We start from the raw sequence: 25115 nt of genomic DNA, 5'->3' as shown, positions 1-25115 counted from the left end.
ATTCTACACTGTTTCATATATGAATCCTCCAGCGTTCTCCACTGTTTCATATATGAATCCTCCAGCGTTCTCCACTGTTTCATATATGAATCCTCCAGCGTTCTCCACTGTTTCAAATATGAATCCTCCAGCGTTCTCCACTGTTTCATATATGAATCCTCCAGCGTTCTCCACTGTTTCATATATGAATCCTTTAGCATTCTACACTGTTTCATATATGAATTCTCCAGCGTTCTCCACTGTTTCATACATGAATCCTCCAGCGTTCTCCACTGTTTCATATATGAATCCTCCAGCGTTCTCCACTGTTTCATATATGAATCCTCCAGCGTTCTCCACGGTTTCATATATGAATCCTCCAGCATTCTCCACTGTTTCCTATATGAATCCTCCAGCGTTCTCCACGGTTTCATATATGAATCCTCCAGCATTCTCCACTGTTTCCTATATGAATCCTCCAGCGTTCTCCATTGTTTCATATATGAATCCTCCAGCGTTCTCCACTGTTTCATATATGAATCCTTCAGCGTTCTCCACTGTTTCATTTATGAATCCTCCAGCGTTCTCCACTGTTTCATATATGAATCCTCCAGCGTTCTCCACTGTTTCATATATGAATCCTCCAGCGTTCTCCACTGTTTCATATATGAATCCTCCAGCGTTCTCCACTGTTTCATTTATGAATCCTCCAGCGTTCTCCACTGTTTCACATATGAATCCTCCAGCGTTCTCCAATGTTTCATATATGAATCCTCCAGCGTTCTCCACTGTTTCAAATATGAATCCTCCAGCGTTCTCCACTGTTTCATATATGAATCCTCCAGCATTCTCCACTGTTTCATATATGAATCCTCCAGCGTTCTCCACTGTTTCATATATGAATCCTCCAGCGTTCTCCACTGTTTCATATATGAATCCTCCAGCGTTCTCCACTGTTTCAGATACGTATGAATCCTCCAGCGTTCTCCACTGTTTCATATATGAATTCTCCAGCGTTCTCCACTGTTTCATATATGAATCCTCCAGCGTTCTCCACTGTTTCATTTATGAATCCTCCAGCGTTCTCCACTGTTTCATATATGAATCCTCCAGCGTTCTCCACTGTTTCATATATGAATCCTCCAGCGTTCTCCACTGTTTCATATATGAATCCTCCTGCGTTCTCCACTGTTTCATATATGAATCCTCCAGCGTTCTCCACTGTTTCATATATGCATCTCTCTTTTCAAAGACATCTCTCTCTCTCTTTGTTTTCTTCCTCTCTTACCGTATCTCAGCTGAGCCGATGTGGGAGGGGCGATTACCATTTCCCCTGAAGAAGGAGGAAAAAGAAAACCTGCATTACTATGGAGAATAAGTCAGTCCTGTCTGGAAGAACATGTCATTACTATGGAGAAGAAGTCAGTCCTGTCTGGAAGAACATGTCATTACTATGGAGAAGAAGTCAGTCCTGTCTGGAAGAACATGTCATTACTATGGAGAAGAAGTCAGTCCTGTCTGGAAGGGCATGTCATTACTATGGAGAAGAAGTCAGTCCTGTCTGGAAGGACATGTCATTACTGTGGAGAAGAAGTCAGTCCTGTCTGGAAGAACATGTCATTACTATGGAGAAGAAGTCAGTCCTGTCTGGAAGAACATGTCATTACTATGGAGAAGAAGTCAGTCCTGTCTGGAAGGACATGTCATTACTATGGAGAAGAAGTCAGTCCTGTCTGGAAGGACATATCATTACTATGGAGAAGAAGTCAGTCCTGTCTGGAAGAACATGTCATTACTATGGAGAAGAAGTCAGTCCTGTCTGGAAGGACTTGTCATTACTATGGAGAAGAAGTCAGTCCTGTCTGGAAGGACATGTCATTACTATGGAGAAGAAGTCAGTCCTGTCTGGAAGAACATGTCATTACTATAGAGAAGAAGTCAGTCCTGTCTGGAAGGACATGTCATTACTATGGAGAAGAAGACAGTCCTGTCTGGAAGAACATGTCATTACTATGGAGAAGAAGACAGTCTTGTCTGGAAGAACATGTCATTACTATAGAGAAGAAGACAGTCCTGTCTGGAAGGGCATGTCATTACTATGGAGAAGAAGACAGTCCTGTCTGGAAGGACATGTCATTACTATGGAGAAGAAGTCAGTCCTGTCTGGAAGAACATGTCATTACTGTGGAGAAGAAGTCAGTCCTGTCTGGAAGAACATGTCATTACTATGGAGAAGAAGACAGTCCTGTCTGGAAGGACATGTCATTACTATGGAGAAGAAGTCAGTCCTGTCTTGAAGAACATGTCATTACTATGGAGAAGAAGACAGTCCTGTCTGGAAGAACATGTCATTACTATGGAGAAGAAGTCAGTCCTGTCTGGAAGAACATGTCATTACTATGGAGAAGAAGACAGTCCTGTCTGGAAGGACATGTCATTACTATGGAGAAGAAGTCAGTCCTGTCTTGAAGGACATGTCATTACTATGGAGAAGAAGTCAGTCCTGTCTGGAAGGACATGTCATTACTATGGAGAAGAAGTCAGTCCTGTCTGGAAGGACATGTCATTACTATGGAGAAGAAGTCAGTCCTGTCTGGAAGGACATGTCAGACAGAGGAGGAGAGGGACAGAGAGACAGAGGAGGAGAGCGACAGAGAGACAGGACGGACAGAGAGAGGGACAGAGAGATAGAGGAGGAGAGGGACAGAGAGACAGAGGAGGAGAGCGACAGAGAGACAGAGGAGGAGAGGGACAGAGAGACAGAGGATGAGAGGGACAGAGAGACAGAGGAGGAGAGGGACAGAGAGACAGAGGAGGAGAGGGACAAAGAGACAGAGGAGGAGAGGGACAGAGAGACTGGGAGGAGAGGGACAGAGAGGCAGGGAGGAGAGGGACAGAGAGACAGAGGAGGAGAGGGACAGAGAGACTGGGAGGAGAGGGACAGAGAGGCAGGGAGGAGAGGGACAGAGAGACAGAGGAGCAGAGCGACAGAGGAGGAGAGGGACAGAGAGACAGGGAGCAGAGCGACAGAGAGACAGAGGTGGAGAGGGACAGAGAGACTGGGAGGAGAGGGACAGAGAGGCAGGGAGGAGAGGTACAGAGAGACAGGTAGGAGAGGAACAGAGAGACAGAGGGACAGATGTGTCCAGGCCGACAGGACAGGGATAAGAAGGGGGCTGTCATTGTGTCCCAAATTGCACCCTATCCCAATTAAGTGCCCTACTTTTCACCAGGGCCCATAGGGAATAGGGTGCCGTTTGGGACTGACCTAGTGGAATAACATTGAAATCCCATTCTGAACACATTAAAATACAAAAAGGTGAGTATTAATGGTGTGTGAAACGTCCAGTAGGGTAATGCCATGCTCTGCAGACCAGGACCCACAGGACGACTACCCTGTGTCCCAAAATGGCTCCCTAGTCCCCATATAGTGCACTACTGCAGACCAGGGCCCATACGACTCTGGTTAAAAGTAGTGCACTATATAGGGAGTAGGGTGCCATTTTGGACTCAGTCCACGTCTACCCAGCCTACAGATTAAGTCTGTCTGCCTTTCAAAATAGTGTCTGACACTATGAGCACAAATACTCAGCATTCAATTATCTCTATGCCCTTAGAGTCTGAGAGTAGGATCTTAATTTGATCACAGTGATGCAGGAGAACGTTCCTGAAATGCAGGACATTTAGAACATTTTTTAGTGAATTTGAGGTTTAAAAAAGGCTTCTAAAGTTAGTAATTTCCACTTTGAAATGACGAAAACTTTATTTCGGACCCTTATGAAAAATGTATCAACATTTACAAAAATGTAAATTAGTTATAAACCACATAATAATCGTTTCACTACATCCTCAATAACATCTGTTAGAATGTGTATGTGACCAATACAATTTGATTTGATTATAACTCACATTTGCTGTTGCCGCAGGACTATTTTCCTGCTGTAGCAAACTGGCTCAAATTAAGATCCTACATCTGTAATCTGTATGTCAAATTAATGTCTATGTAAGGTTTATTCATGCCTATGTAGGGTTTATTCATGCCTATGTAGGGTTTATTCATGCCTATGTAGGGTTTATTCATGCCTATGTAGGGTTTATTCATGTCTATGTAGTGTTTATTCATGTCTATGTAGTGTTTATTCATGTCTATGTAGGGTTTATTCATGCCTATGTAGGGTTTATTCATGCCTATGTAGGGTGTATTCATGCCTATGTAGTGTTTATTCATGTCTATGTAGTGTTTATTCATGTCTATGTAGTGTTTATTCATGTCTATGTAGTGTTTATTCATGTCTATACCTCTGAGACTAAATGTGAGTTTAGTGAAGGGTGTATTAATGTCTATGTAGGGTGTATTAATGTCTATGTAGGGTGTATTCATGTCTATGTAGGGTGTATTCATGTCTATGTAGGGTGTATTCATGTCTATGTAGGGTGTATTAATGTCTATGTCGGGTGTATTCATGCCTATGTAGGGTGTATTCATGTCTATGTAGGGTGTATTCATGTCTATGTAGGGTGTATTCATGTCTATGTAGGGTGTATTCATGTCTATCTATAGTTAATTCATGTCTATGTAGGGTGTATTCATGTCTATGCCTCTGAGGCTAAATGTTAGTTTAGTGAAGGTTTCTCAGAAATGTAAAACACTAGTGAGTCTTTTCTATCTTATTCTCCACACACACACACACACACACACACACACACACACACACACACACACACACACACACACACACACACACACACACACACGCTACCCCACACAGCATGCCGCCACACCACACGCCACCACAAACACACACACACACACGCCACCCCACACACACGCCCCCCCCCCCCCCCCCCCCCCCCCCCCCCCCCCCCCCCCCCCCCCACCCCCCCACACACACACACACCACACGCCACCACACACAGGGTGTAATAGCCTATGAGGTTTCTGGACTGAGTTTGGAATGACAAGGTTCCCTCCTATTACGGTTTCCTACCCTGGAGGTGACCTCATGATGCTGACACAATGTTAACCCAATTGGTACCTGTTAATTCACAACACAGTCATCAGCAGGTAGGAGGTACTGACTAACTCCCACCATGATGATACAACACAGTCACCAGCAGGTAGGAGGTACTGACTAACTTCCACCATGATGATACAACACAACACAGTCATCAGCAGGTAGGAGGTACTGACTAACTCCCAAGATGATGATACAACACAGTCACCAGCAGGTAGGAGGTACTGACTAACTTCCACCATGATGATACAACACAACACAGTCATCAGCAGGTAGGAGGTACTGACTAACTCCCACCATGATGATACAACACAGTCACCAGCAGGTAGGAGGTACTGACTAACTTCCACCATGATGATACAACACAACACAGTCATCAGCAGGTAGGAGGTACTGACTAACTCCCACCATGATGATACAACACAGTCATCAGCAGGTAGGAGGTACTGACTAACTTCCACCATGATGATACAACACAACACAGTCATCAGCAGGTAGGAGGTACTGACTAACTCCCACCATGATGATACAACACAGTCACCAGCAGGTAGGAGGTACTGACTAACTTCCACCATGATGATACAACACAACACAGTCATCAGCAGGTAGGATGTACTGACTAACTCCCACCATGATGATACAACACAGTCATCAGCAGGTAGGAGGTACTGACTAACTCCCACCATGATGATACAACACAGTCACCAGCAGGTAGGAGGTACTGACTAACTTCCACCATGATGATACAACACAACACAGTCATCAGCAGGTAGGAGGTACTGACTAACTCCCACCATGATGATACAACACAGTCACCAGCAGGTAGGAGGTACTGACTAACTTCCACCATGATGATACAACACAACACAGTCATCAGCAGGTAGGAGGTACTGACTAACTCCCACCATGATGATACAACACAGTCACCAGCAGGTAGGAGGTACTGACTAACTTCCACCATGATGATACAACACAACACAGTCATCAGCAGGTAGGAGGTACTGACTAACTCCCACCATGATGATACAACACAGTCACCAGCAGGTAGGAGGTACTGACTAACTTCCACCATGATGATACAACACAACACAGTCATCAGCAGGTAGGAGGTACTGACTAACTCCCACCATGATGATACAACACAGTCATCAGCAGGTAGGAGGTACTGACTAACTCCCACCATGATGATACAACACAACACAGTCATCAGCAGGTAGGAGGTACTGACTAACTCCCACCATGATGATACAACACAACACAGTCATCAGCAGGTAGGAGGTACTGACTAACTCCCACCATGATGATACAACACAACACAGTCATCAGCAGGTAGGAGGTACTGACTAACTCCCACCATGATGATACAACACAAGGCTCATATCCCTGAAGCATCGTGGTGATGGAGATCAGAAAAACACATTGTGATAACCGTTTTACGGCTTAAAGTGGCCATCTGGGAACGCCACTTTGGTAAACAGCTGAGGGATCGGTCTGTAGTGGGTCTACAACGACATAAATATAGGCATCATTAATGTGGTGGGGTCAGGGGTCAGTTACCTCGGTCTACGCTATTGTGGTGCAAATCATGAGGTTGATAACTAAATCAATATGCATAATGTGCTTGAGGGGGGAGAGAAGGATGTTGACAGCAGATACAAACCATTAGTGTATTATTCAGTGCCCACTACGGTGGAGGATGGAGAACATGGCAGGGTGACGTTTACTGGGAGTCATAGGGCCTGTTAATGAGGCTGTGTTCACAACCCACTGGGTCTCATAGGGCCTGTTAATGAGGCTGTGTTCCCAACCCACTGGGTCTCCTAGGGCCTGTTAATGAGGCTGTGTTCACAACCCACTGGGTCTCCTAGGGCCTGTTAATGAGGCTGTGTTCCCAACCCACTGGGTCTCCTAGGGCCTGTTAATGAGGCTGTGTTCACAACCCACTGGGTCTCCTAGGGCCTGTTAATGAGGCTGTGTTCACAACCCACTGGGTCTACTAGGACCGGTTAATGAGGCTGTGTTCCCAACCCACTGGGTCTCCTAGGGCCTGTTAATGAGGCTGTGTTCCCAACCCACTGGGTCTCCTAGGGCCTGTTAATGAGGCTGTGTTCACAACCCACTGGGTCTCCTAGGGCCTGTTAATGAGGCTGTGTTCACAACCCACTGGGTCTCCTAGGGCCTGTTAATGAGGCTGTGTTCACAACCCACTGGGTCTCCTAGGGCCTGTTAATGAGGCTGTGTTCACAACCCACTGGGTCTCCTAGGGCCTGTTAATGAGGCTGTGTTCACAACCCACTGGGTCTCATAGGGCCTGTTAATGAGGCTGTGTTCACAACCCACTGGGTCTCCTAGGGCCTGTTAATGAGGCTGTGTTCACAACCCACTGGGTCTCATAGGGACTGTTAATGAGGCTGTGTTCACAACCCACTGGGTCTCCTAGGGCCTGTTAATGAGGCTGTGTTCACAACCCACTGGGTCTCCTAGGGCCTGTTAATGAGGCTGTGTTCCCAACCCACTGGGTCTCCTAGGGCCTGTTAATGAGGCTGTGTTCACAACCCACTGGGTCTACTAGGACCGGTTAATGAGGCTGTGTTCCCAACCCACTGGGTCTCCTAGGGCCTGTTAATGAGGCTGTGTTCACAACCCACTGGGTCTACTAGGACCGGTTAATGAGGCTGTGTTCACAACCCACTGGGTCTCCTAGGGCCTGTTAATGAGGCTGTGTTCACAACCCACTGGGTCTCCTAGGGCCTGTTAATGAGTCTGTGTTCCCAACCCACTGGGTCTCCTAGGGCCTGTTAATGAGGCTGTGTTCACAACCCACTGGGTCTCCTAGGGCCTGTTAATGAGGCTGTGTTCACAACCCACTGGGTCTACTAGGACCGGTTAATGAGGCTGTCGAACCAGGCAGAATAGTGCTAGTACCTCAGGTATTGATCCTCAGCTAAGTATTGATTACCTCACTGTAACACCCCCCTCAAAGCTAGGTCACATCCTAAATGGCACCCTATTCCCTATAAAACGTGCTACTTTTTGACCAGGGCCCGTTGGGTTAGTCGGTGGGTAGGCGGGGCTAACTAGTTGCTGCTTGTGCCCACATGGATAAGACTTGTCTGGCACCCTATTCCCTATAAAACGTGCTACTTTTTGACCAGGGCCCGTTGGGTTAGTCGGTGGGTAGGCGGGGCTAACTAGTTGCTGCTTGTGCCCACATGGATGAGACTTGTCTGGCACCCTATTCCCTATAAAACGTGCTACTTTTTGACCAGGGCCCGTTGGGTTAGTCGGTGGGTAGGCGGGGCTAACTATTTGCTGCTTGTGCCCACATGGATAAGACTTGTCTGGCACCCTATTCCCTATGTAGTACACTACCTCTATTTAAACAGTGAGTGGTTAGTTGGGGTCCATAGCCTGGCACCCTATTCCCTATGTAGTACACTACCTCTACTTAAACAGTGAGTGGTTAGTTGGGTCCATAGCCTGGCACCCTATTCCCTATGTAGTACACTACCTCTACTTACACAGTGAGTGGTTAGTTGGGGTCCATAGCCTGGCACCCTATTCCCTATGTAGTACACTACCTCTACTTAAACAGTGAGTGGTTAGTTGGGGTCCATAGCCTGGCACCCTATTCCCTATGTAGTACACTACCTCTACTTAAACAGTGAGTGGTTAGTTGGGGTCCATAGCCTGAATGATGGCTGCACAACGTTCACCTCATATCAGGGAACTGCTACAACTTGTCTCCAAATTAGACATTAAATCCTTTTCACTTCTGTATTGTAATCCCGAAACAATCTGTACCATTTGTTTGCCAAACCTTTTGTTTGCCAAACGCAACCGTAATGAATCCATGGCTACCAATCAACAGTTGTCCAGATGGCGTTTAAAAGCGTTTAAAATCAACGTTCTCATTTGAAATGATCCTGTGATATTTCTCTACCACATTCCTCACTCTCCTGCTCTGGCCTTCGTTAGAAATAACAGTTTCACTTCTCAGTAATACTTCAACCGACTTCGGGTATGCCCCAAATACCATCCTATTCCCTATGTAGTGCACTACTTTTGACAAGGGGACAATAGCACTCTGGTAAAAAAAAAAGACAAGTAGTGTACTACATAGGGAATAGGGTGCCAGTGGTGCTATAGCTCCTATCGCAGATCTCAGCTTCAAAGAGGATAAAAACGCCCAGTACTCTCCAATCCAGACAGGCAAGACAGATGGGTATTCTGCCCTAGCAAGCAAAAAATGAGTTCATGTCAATTTTTTCCCTACATTAAATACATGCTTAATCATTTGGACAAGTATCCTGCCTCTATTGTATTGTGTTCAGGAGAAAATGTGGGTCATGTTAGCAGTAACTGTATAAAGTTGCTGTGAAACCAAGGTAAATCAGTTCCACGCTATGAGCAGTTACTGCCTTTTGGCTTGGTAGGACAGTATTGTCTGTTTCCTTTAGATTAAAACAACAAACGGCCAATAAGGAATAAGTGCTCTATTTCAATCACGTATCGCGTATGTTCAGCGACAACGTGATTGGAAACTTTAAAGACAAATGTTCCTCCACGTTAGCGAACACTGCATTCACGGTAAACGCTTCACATTTCGGCTCAAATCCGGAAATAACCTCTACATTTCTCTGGCGGGATCTGGAAGCCCTAATTCATGAATACGCAGCAGAGCAACCTCTTTCAGAGCTCATTTTTACATCAGGCTACACACTGGACAAAAAACGAAAGCCCAAAATGGCCCCCAAAATCCTTATTACCAGTGCCCTGTTTAACAGAATAGAGGGCCATTGTAGATGCAGCCTATGTTACAGAGACACTAGTTTAGAGAGACTAAAGTTCATAAAGTTAACCATTCAAGGAAATACGCCTTTTATAATGTCATTATTCCCATGTAGATCCTAGTAGAATAAACAGCCCTTATGATTTCATGGTAAACTTCAGTGTCACCTCCTGAATGTCCTGTGAACCAGCCACTGTTTCTGGCAGCAGGAGACAAAGAACAACAGAAGCCAAAACCACATCGGGAAGATTATATTTATACAAGAGTCAGAAAGGCAAATAGGCAGGTTGGAGATAGTCAAACAGGCAGGTTGGAGATAGTGAAACAGGCAGGTTGGAGATAGTGAAACAGGCAGGTTGGAGATAGTGAAATAGGCAGGTTGGAGATAGTCAAATAGGCAGGTTGGAGATAGTCAAATAGGCATCTCAGAGACACAAACATCATCAACATCACCCTGCCCAGACCCACCTGTTCTCACCCCTATCTCAGAGACACAAACATCAACATCACCCTGCCCAGACCAACCTGTTCTCACCCCTATCTCAGAGACACAAACATCAACATCACCCTGCCCAGACCAACCTGTTCTCACCCCTATCTCAGAGACACAAACATCAACATCACCCTGCCCAGTACCAACCTGTTCTCACCCCTATCTCAGAGACACAAACATCAACATCACCCTGCCCAGACCAACCTGTTCTCACCCCTATCTCAGAGACACAAACATCATCAACATCACCCTGCCCAGACCCACCTGTTCTCACCCCTATCTCAGAGACACAAACATCAACATCACCCTGCCCAGACCCACCTGTTCTCACCCCTATCTCAGAGACACACCCCTATCTCAGAGACACACCCCTATCTCAGAGACACACCCCTATCTCAGAGACACACCCCTATCTCCAGTTCCTGCACTACTTTCCGACACATTTCCTCAAATTGCATCATTTAGTTCCCCTCCGTCGCCCCCACTTAGATAATGAAGCATATTATTTTTTTCGTTGTCTTTCTGATGGAAGATTGGTTGGTTTCCAATTGAACTATCCAATTTTTAAAGATAACCGATGAGAATAATATCATCCAACCGATGGGGTATCTAACTGCACCCTACTACTATGTTACGTCTTGAAATATGCAGACAGACGGATTCAATTAAGTGAAACATTTTTCCTTAGTTGTTCCATTTTCTCGAAATCTAAAGGCAGAACCTAGATTTGAGCCACTGTCTTAAGTAGTTGAACATGTTCTTACTACAACCTCGTGACAAACTGACCCGTTTGAATCCGTCAAAAACGACTTTACATCAAAGGAGTGCCTTTGATTTGACGGCCTGCACATGTGCAGTTCAGCGCTAGGCGACCGTCAGACCAGATGACGTGTTTCTGTGCACGAGTTAAGCTAGCTAACGTTGCCATGACATCGCCTAGAAGCGCGAACGGGGATTTCTATTGGAGAAGCAGTTTCTGCTTATCTTCCTACTGTACTGTCTTCGGTAACACGGTGGAGACTCGCGCTTCAGTTTTTACTTTCGGTTTCGTCCACCAGTTTTAAACATCTGTAAAAAAAACTAGATTGTTTGTTATTGAAACACTGTCCCAGTGATTTAGACGGTACAATGATTCCCTACACTACTCAGGTGGTGTTTTCTCACAAACTGAAATTGAGTGAACTGTGTAGAATTTTTTAGCAACCAGGAAATGACAACGTTGATTGTTTGCCCCGGTTTCCACGAGATAAAATAAAGTCAGAACTGTATTCCCTTTTTGACAACAGAATCTGGGCCTGGCGGAAACAGCCAATCACAACACTGGGCGGGAGAAATCCATTTCACAGCCAATCACAACACTGGGCGGGGTAAGTGATATTGTGAAACATCATTCCACTGTTAATGCAGATACATTATGGATGCATGGCGGAGCGCCTGGACACAGCCCTTAGCCGTGGTATATTGGCCATATACCACAAACCCCTGAGGTGCCTTATTGCTGTTATAAACTGGACAGCAACGTAATTAGAGCAGGAAAAATACACGTTTTGTCATTTTGTAAACGTTCTGATATACCACGGCTGTCAGCCAATCAGCATTCGGGGCTGGAACCACCCAGGTTATAACATGGCATTAAATGAACATAGAGTAGTCAACAACATTAAAGGCCAGAAACAAGGGTTAGACAAATCAACAGTGTACTGGAGGTGCAGGGAGAAAACTGGCCACACACATACATCAACATCTGACACATTTACTAAGATCCTATTTTTCACATGATGTATCACGTCAAATGTAAGGAAACACTACGAGGGAGTATTGATTAAAAAGGGTAAAGACACTAATTACAAGTTTTTTTTTTAGGATGCAGCAACTAGGAAGTGGCAGCATCTTGTACGAATGACGTGTTGAGGTAAATGCACTCATCTGATTACCAGCTACTTAAAGAAGTCTTTGTGGGAGAAGAACATAATGATGGATATGGATAATTGGCCCGGGCCCGGGTCCAAATCCACATCCCTTTTAATACCACACATATGTGTTTCTTTAGGTTCAATCTGTTGTTCTGCCCCTGAGCAAGGCAGTTAAGGCAATTTTGCACAATTGTGGGAGGTTCTCGTCAAAACTCTCGCACAATCTAGGAAATAGGGTGCCATGTCTTCACCGCTTCAGCAGAAACGGCCTTCGACCCCTTTCTCTAACCACCAAAGAAGAAGAAGATAAAGGAAGTAAGAAAACACTGGAAGAAGAAGTCTATTTCTACTGAAGAAGTCAACTAACAGTAGGACCTGTTCTGCATAGAGAAACAGACAATTCCCCCCCGACACCAATTAGTGATGCAGGGAACCAAAATAAAACTGACAACAAAGGAAAAAGATCTAAACCAAAATCTCTGAGATATTCCCCTGATTACCAGCAGCTAGCTAGAATAATGACTCTCAGGTAGAGAGGAGACAGAGAACAGCCGTCAATCTCACGCCAGCAGGCAGTACTCCATTTGGAGAAGAGAGAACTAGATAGCACAGGCAGTCATTAGAGAGAGAGAGGAGAGAGAGAGAGAGAGAGAAGAGAGAGAGAGAGAGAGAAGAGAGAGAGAGAGAGAGAGAGAGAGAGAGAGAGAGAGAGAGAGAGAGAGAGAGAGAGAGAGAGAGAGAGAGAGAGAGAGAGAGAGAGAGAGAGAAGAGAGAGAGAGAGAGGAGAGAGAACTAGATAGCACAGGCAGTCATTAGAGAGAGAGAGAGCTCTTCGAGCGTTCACAGTCTGTCCAACTGACACCCCTATCAGATCACAGAAAAATCACACTCTACTTGAACAGAGCTATGCTCAATCATGAGGCATCAAAGCTAAAGGAACTGAATAATATTAAGTAATGCTATAGATGGAAGGAAAGTAGGGTGGAAATCAACAACAAAACTATTAGGCAACAACAAATTCAATCCCTTCTAGATAATTTCCTCATCAAAAGGTGTAAACTTGGCCTCAGAAAACCTAAACAGTATATTTGACCTATCGGCTTCCCTATCAAACCTAAACATTTCAAGCAGACAACTTCAGAAAATTAACAACAATAACAAGTGGTTTGATGAAGAATGCAAAAACCAAAATAATTAACTGAGAAACCTATCCAACCAAAAACATAGAGACCTATAAACCCTGAGTCTACGCCTTCACTATGGTGAATCACTAAAACAATACAGAAATACACTACGGTAAAAGAAGGAACAGCACGTCAGAAATCAGCTCAATGTCATGGAATAATCCATAGACTCTAACCACTTCTGGGAAAATTGGAAAACTAAACAAACAACAACACAAATAATTATCTATCCAAAATGGAGATGTCTGGGTAAACCCCTTCTCCAATTGTTTTGTCTCTATAACAAAGAACAAACAGCAAAAACATATACATGATCAAATACACAGCTTAGAATCAACTATTAAAGACGACCAGAACCCACTGGATTCCAGAACACACTGGATTCCAGAACACACTGGATTCCAGAACACACTGGATTCTCCAATTACCTTGAATGAGTTACAGGACAAAATAAAAACCCTCCAACCCAAAAAGGCCTGTGGGGTTGATGGTATCCTAAACAAATTCCAATTGGTGATACTTAAACTCTTTAACATCATCCTCAGCTCTGGCATCTTCTTTAATATTTGGAACCAGGGACTGATCACCCCAATCCACAAAAGTGGAGACACATTTGACCCCAATAACTATCAGGGGATATGCGTCAACAGCATACCGTACGACAGACCACGTCTGCACACCCTCATTGAACAAACAAACAAACCAAAACAAAGGCAAAGTCTTCTCATGCTTTGTTGATTTAAAAAAAGCTTTAGACTCAATTTGTCATGAGGGTCTGTTAAACAAACGGATGGAAAGTGGTGTTGGGGGTAAAACATATGACATTATAAAATCAATGAACACTAACAACAAGTGTACGGTTAAAATGATTAAAATTGGCAAAAAACTGAGCTGCACTTCCTGACCTCCTGCCAAATGTAGGACCATATTAGAGACACGTATCTCCCTCAGATTGCACAGACCCACAAAGAATTTGAAAATAAAACCAATTTTGATAAACTCCCATATCTACAGTGTTCCATCACAGCTGCAAGATGTGTGACCTGTTGCCACAAGAAAAGGGCAACCAGTGAAGAACAAACACCATTGTAAATACAACCTATATTTATGTTTATTTATTTTCCCTTTTGTACTTTAACTATTTGCACATCAAATAGACATAATATGACATTTGAAATGTCTTTATTCTTTTGGAACTTCTGTGAGTGTAATGTTTACTGTTCACTGTTCATTTTTATTGTTTATTTCACATTTGTTTTGTTTATCTATTTCACTTGCTTAATAAAGACCCTTAAATTGAAATTGAGAGAGTGAGACACTCCCTCCTCTCTCTACCTCCACACTACCTCCTCTCTCTACCTCCACACTACCTCCTCTGAGGACACTCCCTCCTCTCTCTACCTCCACACTACCTCCTCTGAGGACACTCCCTCCTCTCTCTACCTCCACACTACCTCCTCTGAGGACACTCCCTCCTCTCTCTATCTCCACACTACCTCCTCTGAGGACACTCCCTCCTCTCTCTACCTCCACACTAACTCCTCTGAGGACACTCCCTCCTCTCTCTACCTCCACACTACCTCCTCTGAGGACACTCCCTCCTCTCTCTACCTCCACACTACCTCCTCTGAGGACACTCCCTCCTCTCTCTATCTCCACACTACCTCCTCTGAGGACACTCCCTCCTCTCTCTATCTCCACACTACCTCCTCTGAGGACACTCCCTCCTCTGAGGACACACCCTTCTCTCTCTATCTCCACACTACCTCCTCTGAGGACACTCCCTCCTCTGAGGACACTCCCTCCTCTCTCTACCTCCACACCCCCCCCCCCCCCCCTGAGGACACTCCCAAGACCCACTAACTACTGCTGGAGCAAGACTCACTAACCACTGCTGGAGCAAGACCCACTAACCACTGACTACTGCTGGAGCAAGACTCACTAACCACTGCTGGAGCAAGACTCACTAACCACTGACCACTGCTGGAGCAAGACTCACTAACCACTGCTGGAGCAAGACTCACTAACCACTGCTGGAGCAAGACTCACTAACCACTGCTGGAGCAAGACCCACTAACCACTGCTGGAGCAAGACCCACTAACCACTGCTGGAGCAAGACCCACTAACTACTGCTGGAGCAAGACCCACTGACCACTGCTGGAGCAAGACCCACTAACTACTGCTGGAGCAAGACTCACTAACCACTGACCACTGCTGGAGCAAGACCCACTAACTACTGCTGGAGCAAGACCCACTAACCACTGCTGGAGCAAGACCCACTAACCACTGCTGGAGCAAGACCCATTAACTACTGCTGGAGCAAGACCCACTAACTACTGCTGGAGCAAGACTCACTAACGACTGACTACTGCTGGAGCAAGACTCACTAACCACTGCTGGAGCAAGACCCACTAACCACTGACTACTGCTGGAGCAAGACCCACTAACCACTGCTGGAGCAAGACTCACTAAGCACTGCTGGAGCAAGACTCACTAACCACTGCTGGAGCAAGACTCACTAACCACTGCTGGAGCAAGACCCACTAACCACTGCTGGAGCAAGACCCACTAACCACTGTTGGAGCAAGACCCACTAACCACTGCTGGAGCAAGACCCACTGACCACTGCTGGAGCAAGACCCACTGACTACTGCTGGAGCAAGACTCACTAACCACTGACCACTGCTGGAGCAAGACCCACTAACTACTGCTGGAGCAAGACCCACTAACCACTGCTGGAGCAAGACCCACTAACCACTGCTGGAGCAAGACCCACTAACTACTGCTGGAGCAAGACCCACTGACTACTGCTGGAGCAAGACTCACTAACGACTGACTACTGCTGGAGCAAGACTTCTCGGAGGCTGGCAAGATGAAGGAAGAAACGGAAAAGAGAAGGATAGAGTCAGAGGAGATACAGGAATAGAGAAGGATAGAGTCAGAGGAGATACAGGAAGAGAGAAGGATAGAGCCAGAGGAGAAACAGGAAGAGAGAAGGATAGAGTCAGAGGAGAAACAGGAAGAGAGAAGGATAGAGTCAGAGGAGAAGAGAGGAAAGAGAGAGGATGGAGGGAGAGACAGGAAGAGAGAAGGATAGAGTCAGAGAAGAAGAGAAGAAAGAGAGAGGATGGAGGGAGAGACAGGAAGAGAGAAGGATAGAGTCAGAGGAGAAGAGAGGAAAGAGAGAGGATGGAGGAAGAAACAGGAAGAGAGAATGATAGAGTCAGAGGAGAAGAGAGGAAAGATGAGAAAAGGATGAGAAATGAAACAGAGAGGACGGTAATAAGATACTAATGCCAATATGACAAATTCTGTTTTCTTCAGGTTGTCTAATAGCTTCAGTACAATGTCTCATCTTTACTCTTCAGCAAGAACAAATATCTCCGGTGAGGGACCTTTTTGACATGAGCTCTGAATATTTCCCTCGTCTGTGGTGTTGTGTCACAGAGATGTGTATATTACATTGTCATGCCTGTGTCTCTGGCTCCAGTCCAGACTGGGGAAGGTGTTATTAAATGAGTCTCTGGCAGCCCCATCTGGTAACCCTAAGCGTGTAATGGCTGTCCTCAGGTTGTCACCACATAAACGAACATCAACCCGACATTTAAATTTGTTTCTAGAGTTGTGTATGACTTGCATTTTAATGAAACAACATTCAGAGCAGAGATGATTTCTCAAGTTCAATATAGTTCCCGATGAGTGAAAGGCTGGCTGTTATTGGCCCTTACAGAGAAGGGTTTGACCTCGCCGATCAAGATGCCCTCAACAACGTGACTACTTTGTTATTCTTACACACATCAAGTTAACTGGGAAAGGAAAGAACATAAATACTGTATATCTCTGCAGGTTTCATAAAGAAACCTTTAAATGATCAACAACCTTTGTCACTTGTGAGACCGAACGCACAAAGTGTTGCCATGGCTACAGACCTACAGTCGTAAATCACAACAAACTGACGTGTGTGTGTGTGAGATACGTCAGACAAAGCAGTAGTAGAATACAAGATGTCATAACCCTGCTGTGGCTTTAAAGCATCAAAGCAGTAGTAGAATACAAGATGTCATAACCCTGCTGTGGCTTTAAAGCATCAAAGCAGTAGTAGAATACAAGATGTCATAACCCTGCTGTGGCTTTAAAGCATCAAAGCAGTAGTAGAATACAAGATGTCATAACCCTGCTGTGGCTTTAAAGCATAAAGCATAAAAGCAGAGCAAGACCCACTGTGGGGAACGGTACTGTGGGGAACGGTACTGTGGGGAACGGTACTGTGGGGAACGGTACTGTGGGGAACGGTACTGTGGGGTCACAGTGGGTTACTACTGCAGCTCCTTGAAAGCACTGGTGGCAGAGTGCCTGTGTTCAACCGCGAAGACCTGTTTAGAGCTGCAGGATCGACGGATAGATAGGCCGGTGTGTGTGTGTGTGTGTGTGTGTGTGTGTGTGTGTGTGTGTGTGTGTGTGTGTGTGTGTGTGATACTGTAGATAGGCAAATCAAGGTCGTAAAGAAGAGCCACTTCCCCATCCCCCACAAGGCACCATGGTGATTAGAGGACAGCGTCCTCCACGTGATATGTTGCCCCCTGCCTACCCTCCTGCATCTCTCCCTTTCTCCTTCCCTCCCTAAATCTCTCCCTCTCTCCTTCCCTCCCTAAATCTCTCCCTCTCTCCGGCCCTATCGGCCTCTCAATTCAATTCAATTCAATTCAAGGGCTTTATTGGCATGGGAAACATGTGTTAACATTGCCAAAGCAAGTGAGGTAGATCATATATAAAGTGAAAAAATTGGCTGTCTAATTGCCTGTCTGCCTGCTTCCCTACCTGTCTGTCTTCCTTCTCTGCCTGCCTGTCTCCCTGTCTGGTACCTCTCTGTCTGTTTGCCTGCATTCCACCCTGCCTGTCTACAAGCCTCTCTGTCTAACTGCCTGTTTGTCTGCATGCCTCTTTGTCTAACTGTCTGTTTGCCTGCATGCCTCTCTGTCTAACTGCCGGTTTGCCTGCATGCCTCTCTGTCTAACTGCCTGTTTGCCTGCATGCCTCTCTGTCTAACTGTCTGCCTGCCTGTCTCCCTCCCTGCCTGTCTACAAGCCTCTCTGTCTAACTGCCTGTTTGCCTGCATGCCTCTCTGTCTAACTGTCTGCCTGCCTGTCTCCCTCCCTGCCTGTCTACAAGCCTCTCTGTCTAACTGCCTGTTTGCCTGCATGCCTCTCTGTCTAACTGTCTGCCTGCCTGTCTCCCTCCCTGCCTGTCTACAAGCCTCTCTGTCTAACTGCCTGTTTGCCTGCATGCCTCTCTGTCTAACTGTCTGCCTGCCTGTCTCCCTCCCTGCCTGTATGTGTAACACAAGCCCTAGAGACCCAGAGGACTATAGCCTATACCATGAAGGTGACACTGTCACAGTCAACTGACTCCCCTTGAGAATCAAGACTGTAGGAAACAGACTCCCAGGTCTAAAGTAGTGCACTATATCGGGAATAGGGTGCCATAGGGCTCTGGTCTAAAGTAGTGCACTATATAGGGAATATGGTTCCATAGTGCCCAGGTCTAAAGTAGTGCACTATATCGGGAATAGGGTCCCATAGGGCCAAGATCTAAAGTAGTGCACTACATAGGGAATAGGGTGCCATAGGGCCCAGGTCTAAAGTAGTGCACTATATAGGGAATAGTGCACCATTTGGGAGACAGATGATATCTGCCAGTTGCTGTAGGTTAATCCAGTAGGTCATAGCACAAATAACTACCACCTCTTTTTCCCTATGTCACCTCTCGTTCACCTCTCATTCAAGGCCCATTAAAAACCCAGAGCCTGGGATCTCGTCAACAGGACAGTGTTTAAACACGACCCCTGTTGCTCCTGAGGAATGAAGTGCTGTTCCTGAGAATGATCTGAGAGGTACTTCCATAACCGCAGTAGATCTGTATTCCACACGGCATTTAACATCAGCCCAGTAACTCCACTGTGACAGCAGCATCATTGAGCATCCCCCAGGCAGATTGAAATGCTTTGTGGTGTGTCAGTTCACAGGTCACCACATGATTATGCTACTTAGGGAAGCTACTTTCAGAGCAGTTAGGCCTAACGTTTAAGATCTCTTAATTGGGTCTTGATTCAGACCTGGTCAATTAATTGATTCTCAATCTTTTTTTCTTAAAAAAAAACAAAACTTTTTATGATATCCAATTGGTAGTTACAGTCTTGTCCCATCGTTGCAACTCCCCTACGGACTCGGGAGAGGCGAAGGTCGAGAGCCATGCGTCCTCTAAAACACGACGCTGCTTCTTGACACACTGCTCACCTTAACCCGGAAGCCAGCCATACCAATGTGTCAGAGGAAACACCGTCCAGTTGGTGACCGGAAGTCAGCTTGCTGGTGGCCCGGCCCGCCACAAGGAGTCACTAAAGTGCGATGGGCCAAACCCCGACCTAACTCGGACGACGCTGGGCCAACTGTACGCCGCCTCATGGGTTTCCCGGTCACAGCCGGCTGTGACGCCGCCTGGGATCGAACCCGGGTCTGTAGTGACGCCTCAAGCGCTGCGATACTGTTTTACAGCAGGGGAAATGGAATTGTGTCAATTTTCTACACTACGTTCTCAATAAATTTCCATCCAAAAGAGCCAAGAAACATCCAAGAAATATCCTTCAAATGTTGATTTCTTACATTGTGACAACAATGACATCACGTGAATGACCCACACTAGCCGAGGTAATATTATGAACAGATGTCAAGTTTAAAACTGACAGTCTCTTGACACCCCACATAAGAGGCATCATCATTTCTATCGTTCTTTTAGTAGCTGTTGTCTAAATGATCCGTAAGGGAATGTGTCCCCTACACATAATAACCTCAACAGACACGCAATAAAACAGATGAACGTCTAGAAACCCATTCAGTCCGCCTCAATAAAACCTAACGGAGAGAGTAGAGGGAGCAGTATAATCTCTGTTACCTTCCTTCCTGTTCCTGTACTATCATGTAGAGGAGATAATACCTGTTGTTGTTTCCCCTCTTACTTATCACATTCACTACCGCTCTACTGTTTCAGAGAGCACAGATATAGACAGCAACTACTTATACAGAGAACAGTGAGGAGGACCTCAGATCAAAAAGATGCAAAGACCCTGGGTTGGGACCCTGGACTGGGACCCTGGGCTGGGACCCTGGGATGGGACCCTGGGATGGGACCCTGGGCTGGGACCCTGGGCTGGGACCCTGGACTGGGACCCTGGGCTGGGACCCTGGGCTGGGACCCTGGGATGGGACCCCGGGCTGGGACCCCGGGCTGGGACCCCGGGTTGGGACCCTGGACTGGGACCCTGGGATGGGACCCTGGGCTGGGACCATGGGATATGACCCTGAGCTAGGATCCTGGGATAGGACCCTGGGCTGGGACCCTGGGATGGGACCCTGGGCTGGGACCCTGGACTGGGACCCTGGGATGGGACCCTGGGATGGGACCCTGGGCTGGGACCCTGGGTTGGGACCCTGGACTGGGACCCTGGGATGGGACCCTGGGTTGGGACCCTGGGATGGGACCCTGGGCTGGGACCCTGGACTGGGACCCTGGGATGGGACCCTGGGTTGGGACCCTGGGATGGGACCCTGGGCTGGGACCCTGGGCTGGGACCCTGGACTGGGACCCTGGGATGGGACCCTGGGTTGGGACCCTGGGATGGGACCCTGGGATGGGACCCTGGGCTGGGACCCTGGACTGGGACCCTGGGATGGGACCCTGGGTTGGGACCCTGGGCTGGGACCCTGGGCTGGGACCCTGGGCTGGGACCCCGGGCTGGGACCCCGGGCTGGGACCCCGGGTTGGGACCCTGGGATGGGACCCTGGGATGGGACCCTGGGCTGGGACCCTGGGCTGGGACCCTGGGACCCTGGGATGGGACCCTGGGATGGGACCCTGGGCTGGGACCCTGGGCTGGGACCCTGGGTTGGGACCCTGGGATGGGACCCTGGGCTGGGACCCTGGGTTGGGACCCTGGGCTGGGACCCTGGGTTGGGACCCTGGGATGGGACCCTGGGCTGGGACCCTGGGTTGGGACCCTGGGTTGGGACCCTGGGCTGGGACCCTGGGATGGGACCCTGGGCTGGGACCCTGGGCTGGGACCCTTGGCTGGGACCCCGGGCTGGGACCCCGGGCTGGGACCCTGGGTTGGGACCCTGGGATGGGACCCTGGGTTGGGACCCCGGGATGGGACCCTGGGTTGGGACCCCGGGCTGGGACCCTGGGATGGGACCCTGGGCTGGGACCCTGGGCTGGGACCCTGGGTTGGGACCCCGGGCTGGGACCCTGGGCTGGGACCCTGGGTTGGGACCCTGGGATGGGACCCTGGGATGGGACCCTGGGTTGGGACCCTGGGCTGGGACCCTGGGCTGGGACCCTGGGATGGGACCCTGGGTTGGGACCCTGGGCTGGGACCCTGGGCTGGGACCCTGGGCTGGGACCCCGGGCTGGGACCCTGGGTTGGGACCCCGGGCTGGGACCCTGGGCTGGGACCCTGGGCTGGGACCCCGGGCTGGGACCCCGGGCTGGGACCCTGGGCTGGGACCCTGGGTTGGGACCCTGGGCTGGGACCCTGGGCTGGGACCCCGGGCTGGGACCCTGGGATGGGACCCTGGGCTGGGACCCTGGGCTGGGACCCTGGGCTGGGACCCTGGGTTGGGACCCCGGGCTGGGACCCCGGGCTGGGACCCCGGGTTGGGACCCCGGGCTGGGACTACGGGTTGGGACCCTGGGCTGGGACCCTGGGCTGGGACCCCGGGCTGGGACCCTGGGTTGGGACCCTGAGCAGGGACCCTGGGATGGGACCCTGGGCTGGGACCCTGGGATGGGACCCTGGGCTAGGACCCTGGGCTGGGACCCTGGGATGGGACCCTGGGATGGGACCCTGGGCTAGGACTCTGGGTTGGGACCCTGAGGTGACTCAGTGAGAAGTAACCTTGACTTGGACCTGAAGGCTTCAGTTATCTCCTTGAAGTAATGCCTAAGGGTTTGCCAGTGTTTAGCTCAACAAAGTCTTACTGTGCTCAAGGGGCCAGGGTTCAAACCAGTGTCTTACTGCGCTCAGGTGACCCGAGTTCAAACCAGAGTCTTACTGGTCTCAGGTGACCCAGGTTCAAACCAGAGTCTTACTGCGCTCAGGTGACCAGGTTCAAACCAGGGTCTTTCTGGTCTCAGGTGACCCAGGTTCAAACCAGAGTCTTAATGCGCTCAGGTGACCAGGTTCAAACCAGGGTCTTTCTGGTCTCAGGTGACCCAGGTTCAAACAAGAATCTTACTGCGCTCAGGTGACCAGGTTCAAACCAGGGTCTTTCTGGTCTCAGGTGACCCAGGTTCAAACAAGAATCTTACTGCGCTCAGGTGACCAGGTTCAAACCAGGGTCTTACTGGTCTCAGGTGACCAGGTTCAAACCAGAGTCTTACTGGTCTCAGGTGACCCAGATTCAAACCAGAGTCTTACTGCGCTCAGGTGACCAGGTTCATAATATTATGTTTACCATAAAACCCAGGTGGACAGATGTTTACTGTAACACCAAACCCAGGTGGACAGATGTTTACTGTAACACCAAACCCAGGTGGACAGATGTTTACTGTAACACCAAACCCAGGTGGACAGATGTTTACTGTAACAGTGTCTCCTGACCCCTCCTGTCTCAGCCTCCAGTATTTATGCTGCAGTAGTTTATGTGTCGGGGGGCTAGGGTCAGTTTGTTATATCTGGAGTACTTCTCCTGTCCTATTCGGTGTCCTGTGTGAATTTAAGTGTGCTCTCTCTAATTCTCTCTTTCTTTCTCTCTCGCGGTGGACCTGAGCCCTAGGACCATGCCTCAGGACTACCTGACATGATGACTCATTGCTGTCCCCAGTCCACCTGGCCGTGCTGCTGCTCCAGTTTCAACTGTTCTGCCTTATTATTATTGGACCATGCTGGTCATTTATGAACATTTGAACATCTTGGCCATGTTCTGTTATAATCTCCACCCGACACTGCCAGAAGAGGACTGGCCACCCCACATAGCCTGGTTCCTCTCTAGGTTTCTTCCTAGGTTTTGGCCTTTCTAGGGAGTTTTTCCTAGCCATCGTGCTTCTACACCTGCATTGCTTGCTGTTTGGGGTTTTAGGCTGGGTTTCTGTACAGCACTTTGAGATATCAGCTGATGTACGAAGGGCTATATAAATACATTTGATTTGATTTGATTTGAACACCAAACCCAGGTGGACAAATGTTTACCATAACACCAGGTGGACACATGTTTACCATAACACCCAGGTGGACAAATGTTTACCATAACACCCAGGTGGACAAATGTCTCTCAGTAGGTTATTCAAGAAACAGCAGTACAGGGCACAATGCCCATTATAAAGTATTAAGGCCAGGGTAACAGTCAGAAACATCCCACTCCTCAGCCCTATGTGACCCAGGAGACATCTGCTCCCTATGGATAACAGAGAGAGCAGGAGAAGTGTGGTCCCTATGGATAACAGAGAGAGCAGGAGAAGTGTGGTCCCTATGGAAAACAGAGAGAACAGGAGAAGTGTGCTCCCTATGGATAACAGAGAGAGCAGGAGAAGTGTGGTCCCTATGGAAAACAGAGAGAACAGGAGAAGTGTGGTCCCTATGGAAAACAGAGAGAGCAGGAGAAGTGTGGTCCCTATGGAAAACAGAGAGAACAGGAGAAGTGTGGTCCCTATGGAAAACAGAGAGAGCAGGAGAAGTGTGGTCCCTATGGAAAACAGAGAGAACAGGAGAAGTGTGGTCCCTATGGAAAACAGAGAGAGCAGGAGAAGTGTGGTCCCTATGGAAAACAGAGAGAGCAGGAGAAGTGTGGTCCCTATGGAAAACAGAGAGAACAGGAGAAGTGTGGTCCCTATGGAAAACAGAGAGAGCAGGAGAAGTGTGGTCCCTATGGAAAACAGAGAGAGCAGGAGAAGTGTGGTCCCTATGGAAAACAGAGAGAACAGGAGAAGTGTGGTCCCTATGGAAAACAGAGAGAACAGGAGAAATGTGGTCCCTATGGAAAACAGAGAGAACAGGAGAAGTGTGGTCCCTATGGAAAACAGAGAGAACAGGAGAAGTGTGGTCCCTATGGATAACAGAGAGAGAACAGGAGAAGTGTGCTCCCTATGGATAACAGAGAGAACAGGAGAAGTGTGGTCCCTATGGAAAACAGAGAGAACAGGAGAAGTGTGGTCCCTATGGATAACAGAGAGAGAACAGGAGAAGTGTGCTCCCTATGGATAACAGAGAGAACAGGAGAAGTGTGGTCCCTATGGAAAACAGAGAGAACAGGAGAAGTGTGCTCCCTATGGATAACAGAGAGAACAGGAGAAGTGTGGTCCCTATGGAAAACAGAGAGAACAGGAGAAGTGTGGTCCCTATGGATAACAGAGAGAACAGGAGAAGTGTGGTCCCTATGGATAACAGAGAGAGAGAGCAGGAGAAGTGTGGTCCCTATGGATAACAGAGAGAGCAGGAGAAGTGTGGTCCCTATGGATAACAGAGAGAACAGGAGAAGTGTGGTCCCTATGGATAACAGAGAGAGAACAGGAGAAGTGTGCTCCCTATGGAAAACAGAGAGAACAGGAGAAGTGTGCTCCCTATGGATAACAGAGAGAGAGAGCAGGAGAAGTGTGGTCCCTATGGATAACAGAGAGAGCAGGAGAAGTGTGGTCCCTATGGATAACAGAGAGAACAGGAGAAGTGTGGTCCCTATGGATAACAGAGAGAA

General features: G+C 47.9%; 1 protein-coding gene across 1 annotated transcript in view; it reads right to left on the bottom strand.

Annotated features, from left to right (window-relative positions):
- LOC139378716 (transmembrane protein 65-like) overlaps positions 1 to 25115 on the bottom strand; it is a 70664-nt gene that overhangs the window by 41587 nt on the left and 3962 nt on the right. The window contains exon 3 of the mRNA XM_071121151.1: positions 1268 to 1312. Coding sequence (XP_070977252.1) covers positions 1268 to 1312 — 45 coding nt within the window. The remainder of the gene's footprint in view (positions 1 to 1267; positions 1313 to 25115) is intronic.

The sequence above is a fragment of the Oncorhynchus clarkii genome, chromosome 2 (genome assembly GCF_045791955.1).
Source record: "Oncorhynchus clarkii lewisi isolate Uvic-CL-2024 chromosome 2, UVic_Ocla_1.0, whole genome shotgun sequence".
Taxonomy (NCBI): Eukaryota; Metazoa; Chordata; class Actinopteri; order Salmoniformes; family Salmonidae; genus Oncorhynchus; species Oncorhynchus clarkii.
Note: the sequence above shows the minus strand (reverse complement) of the source record. Positions and strands in the feature narration are given on the sequence as shown.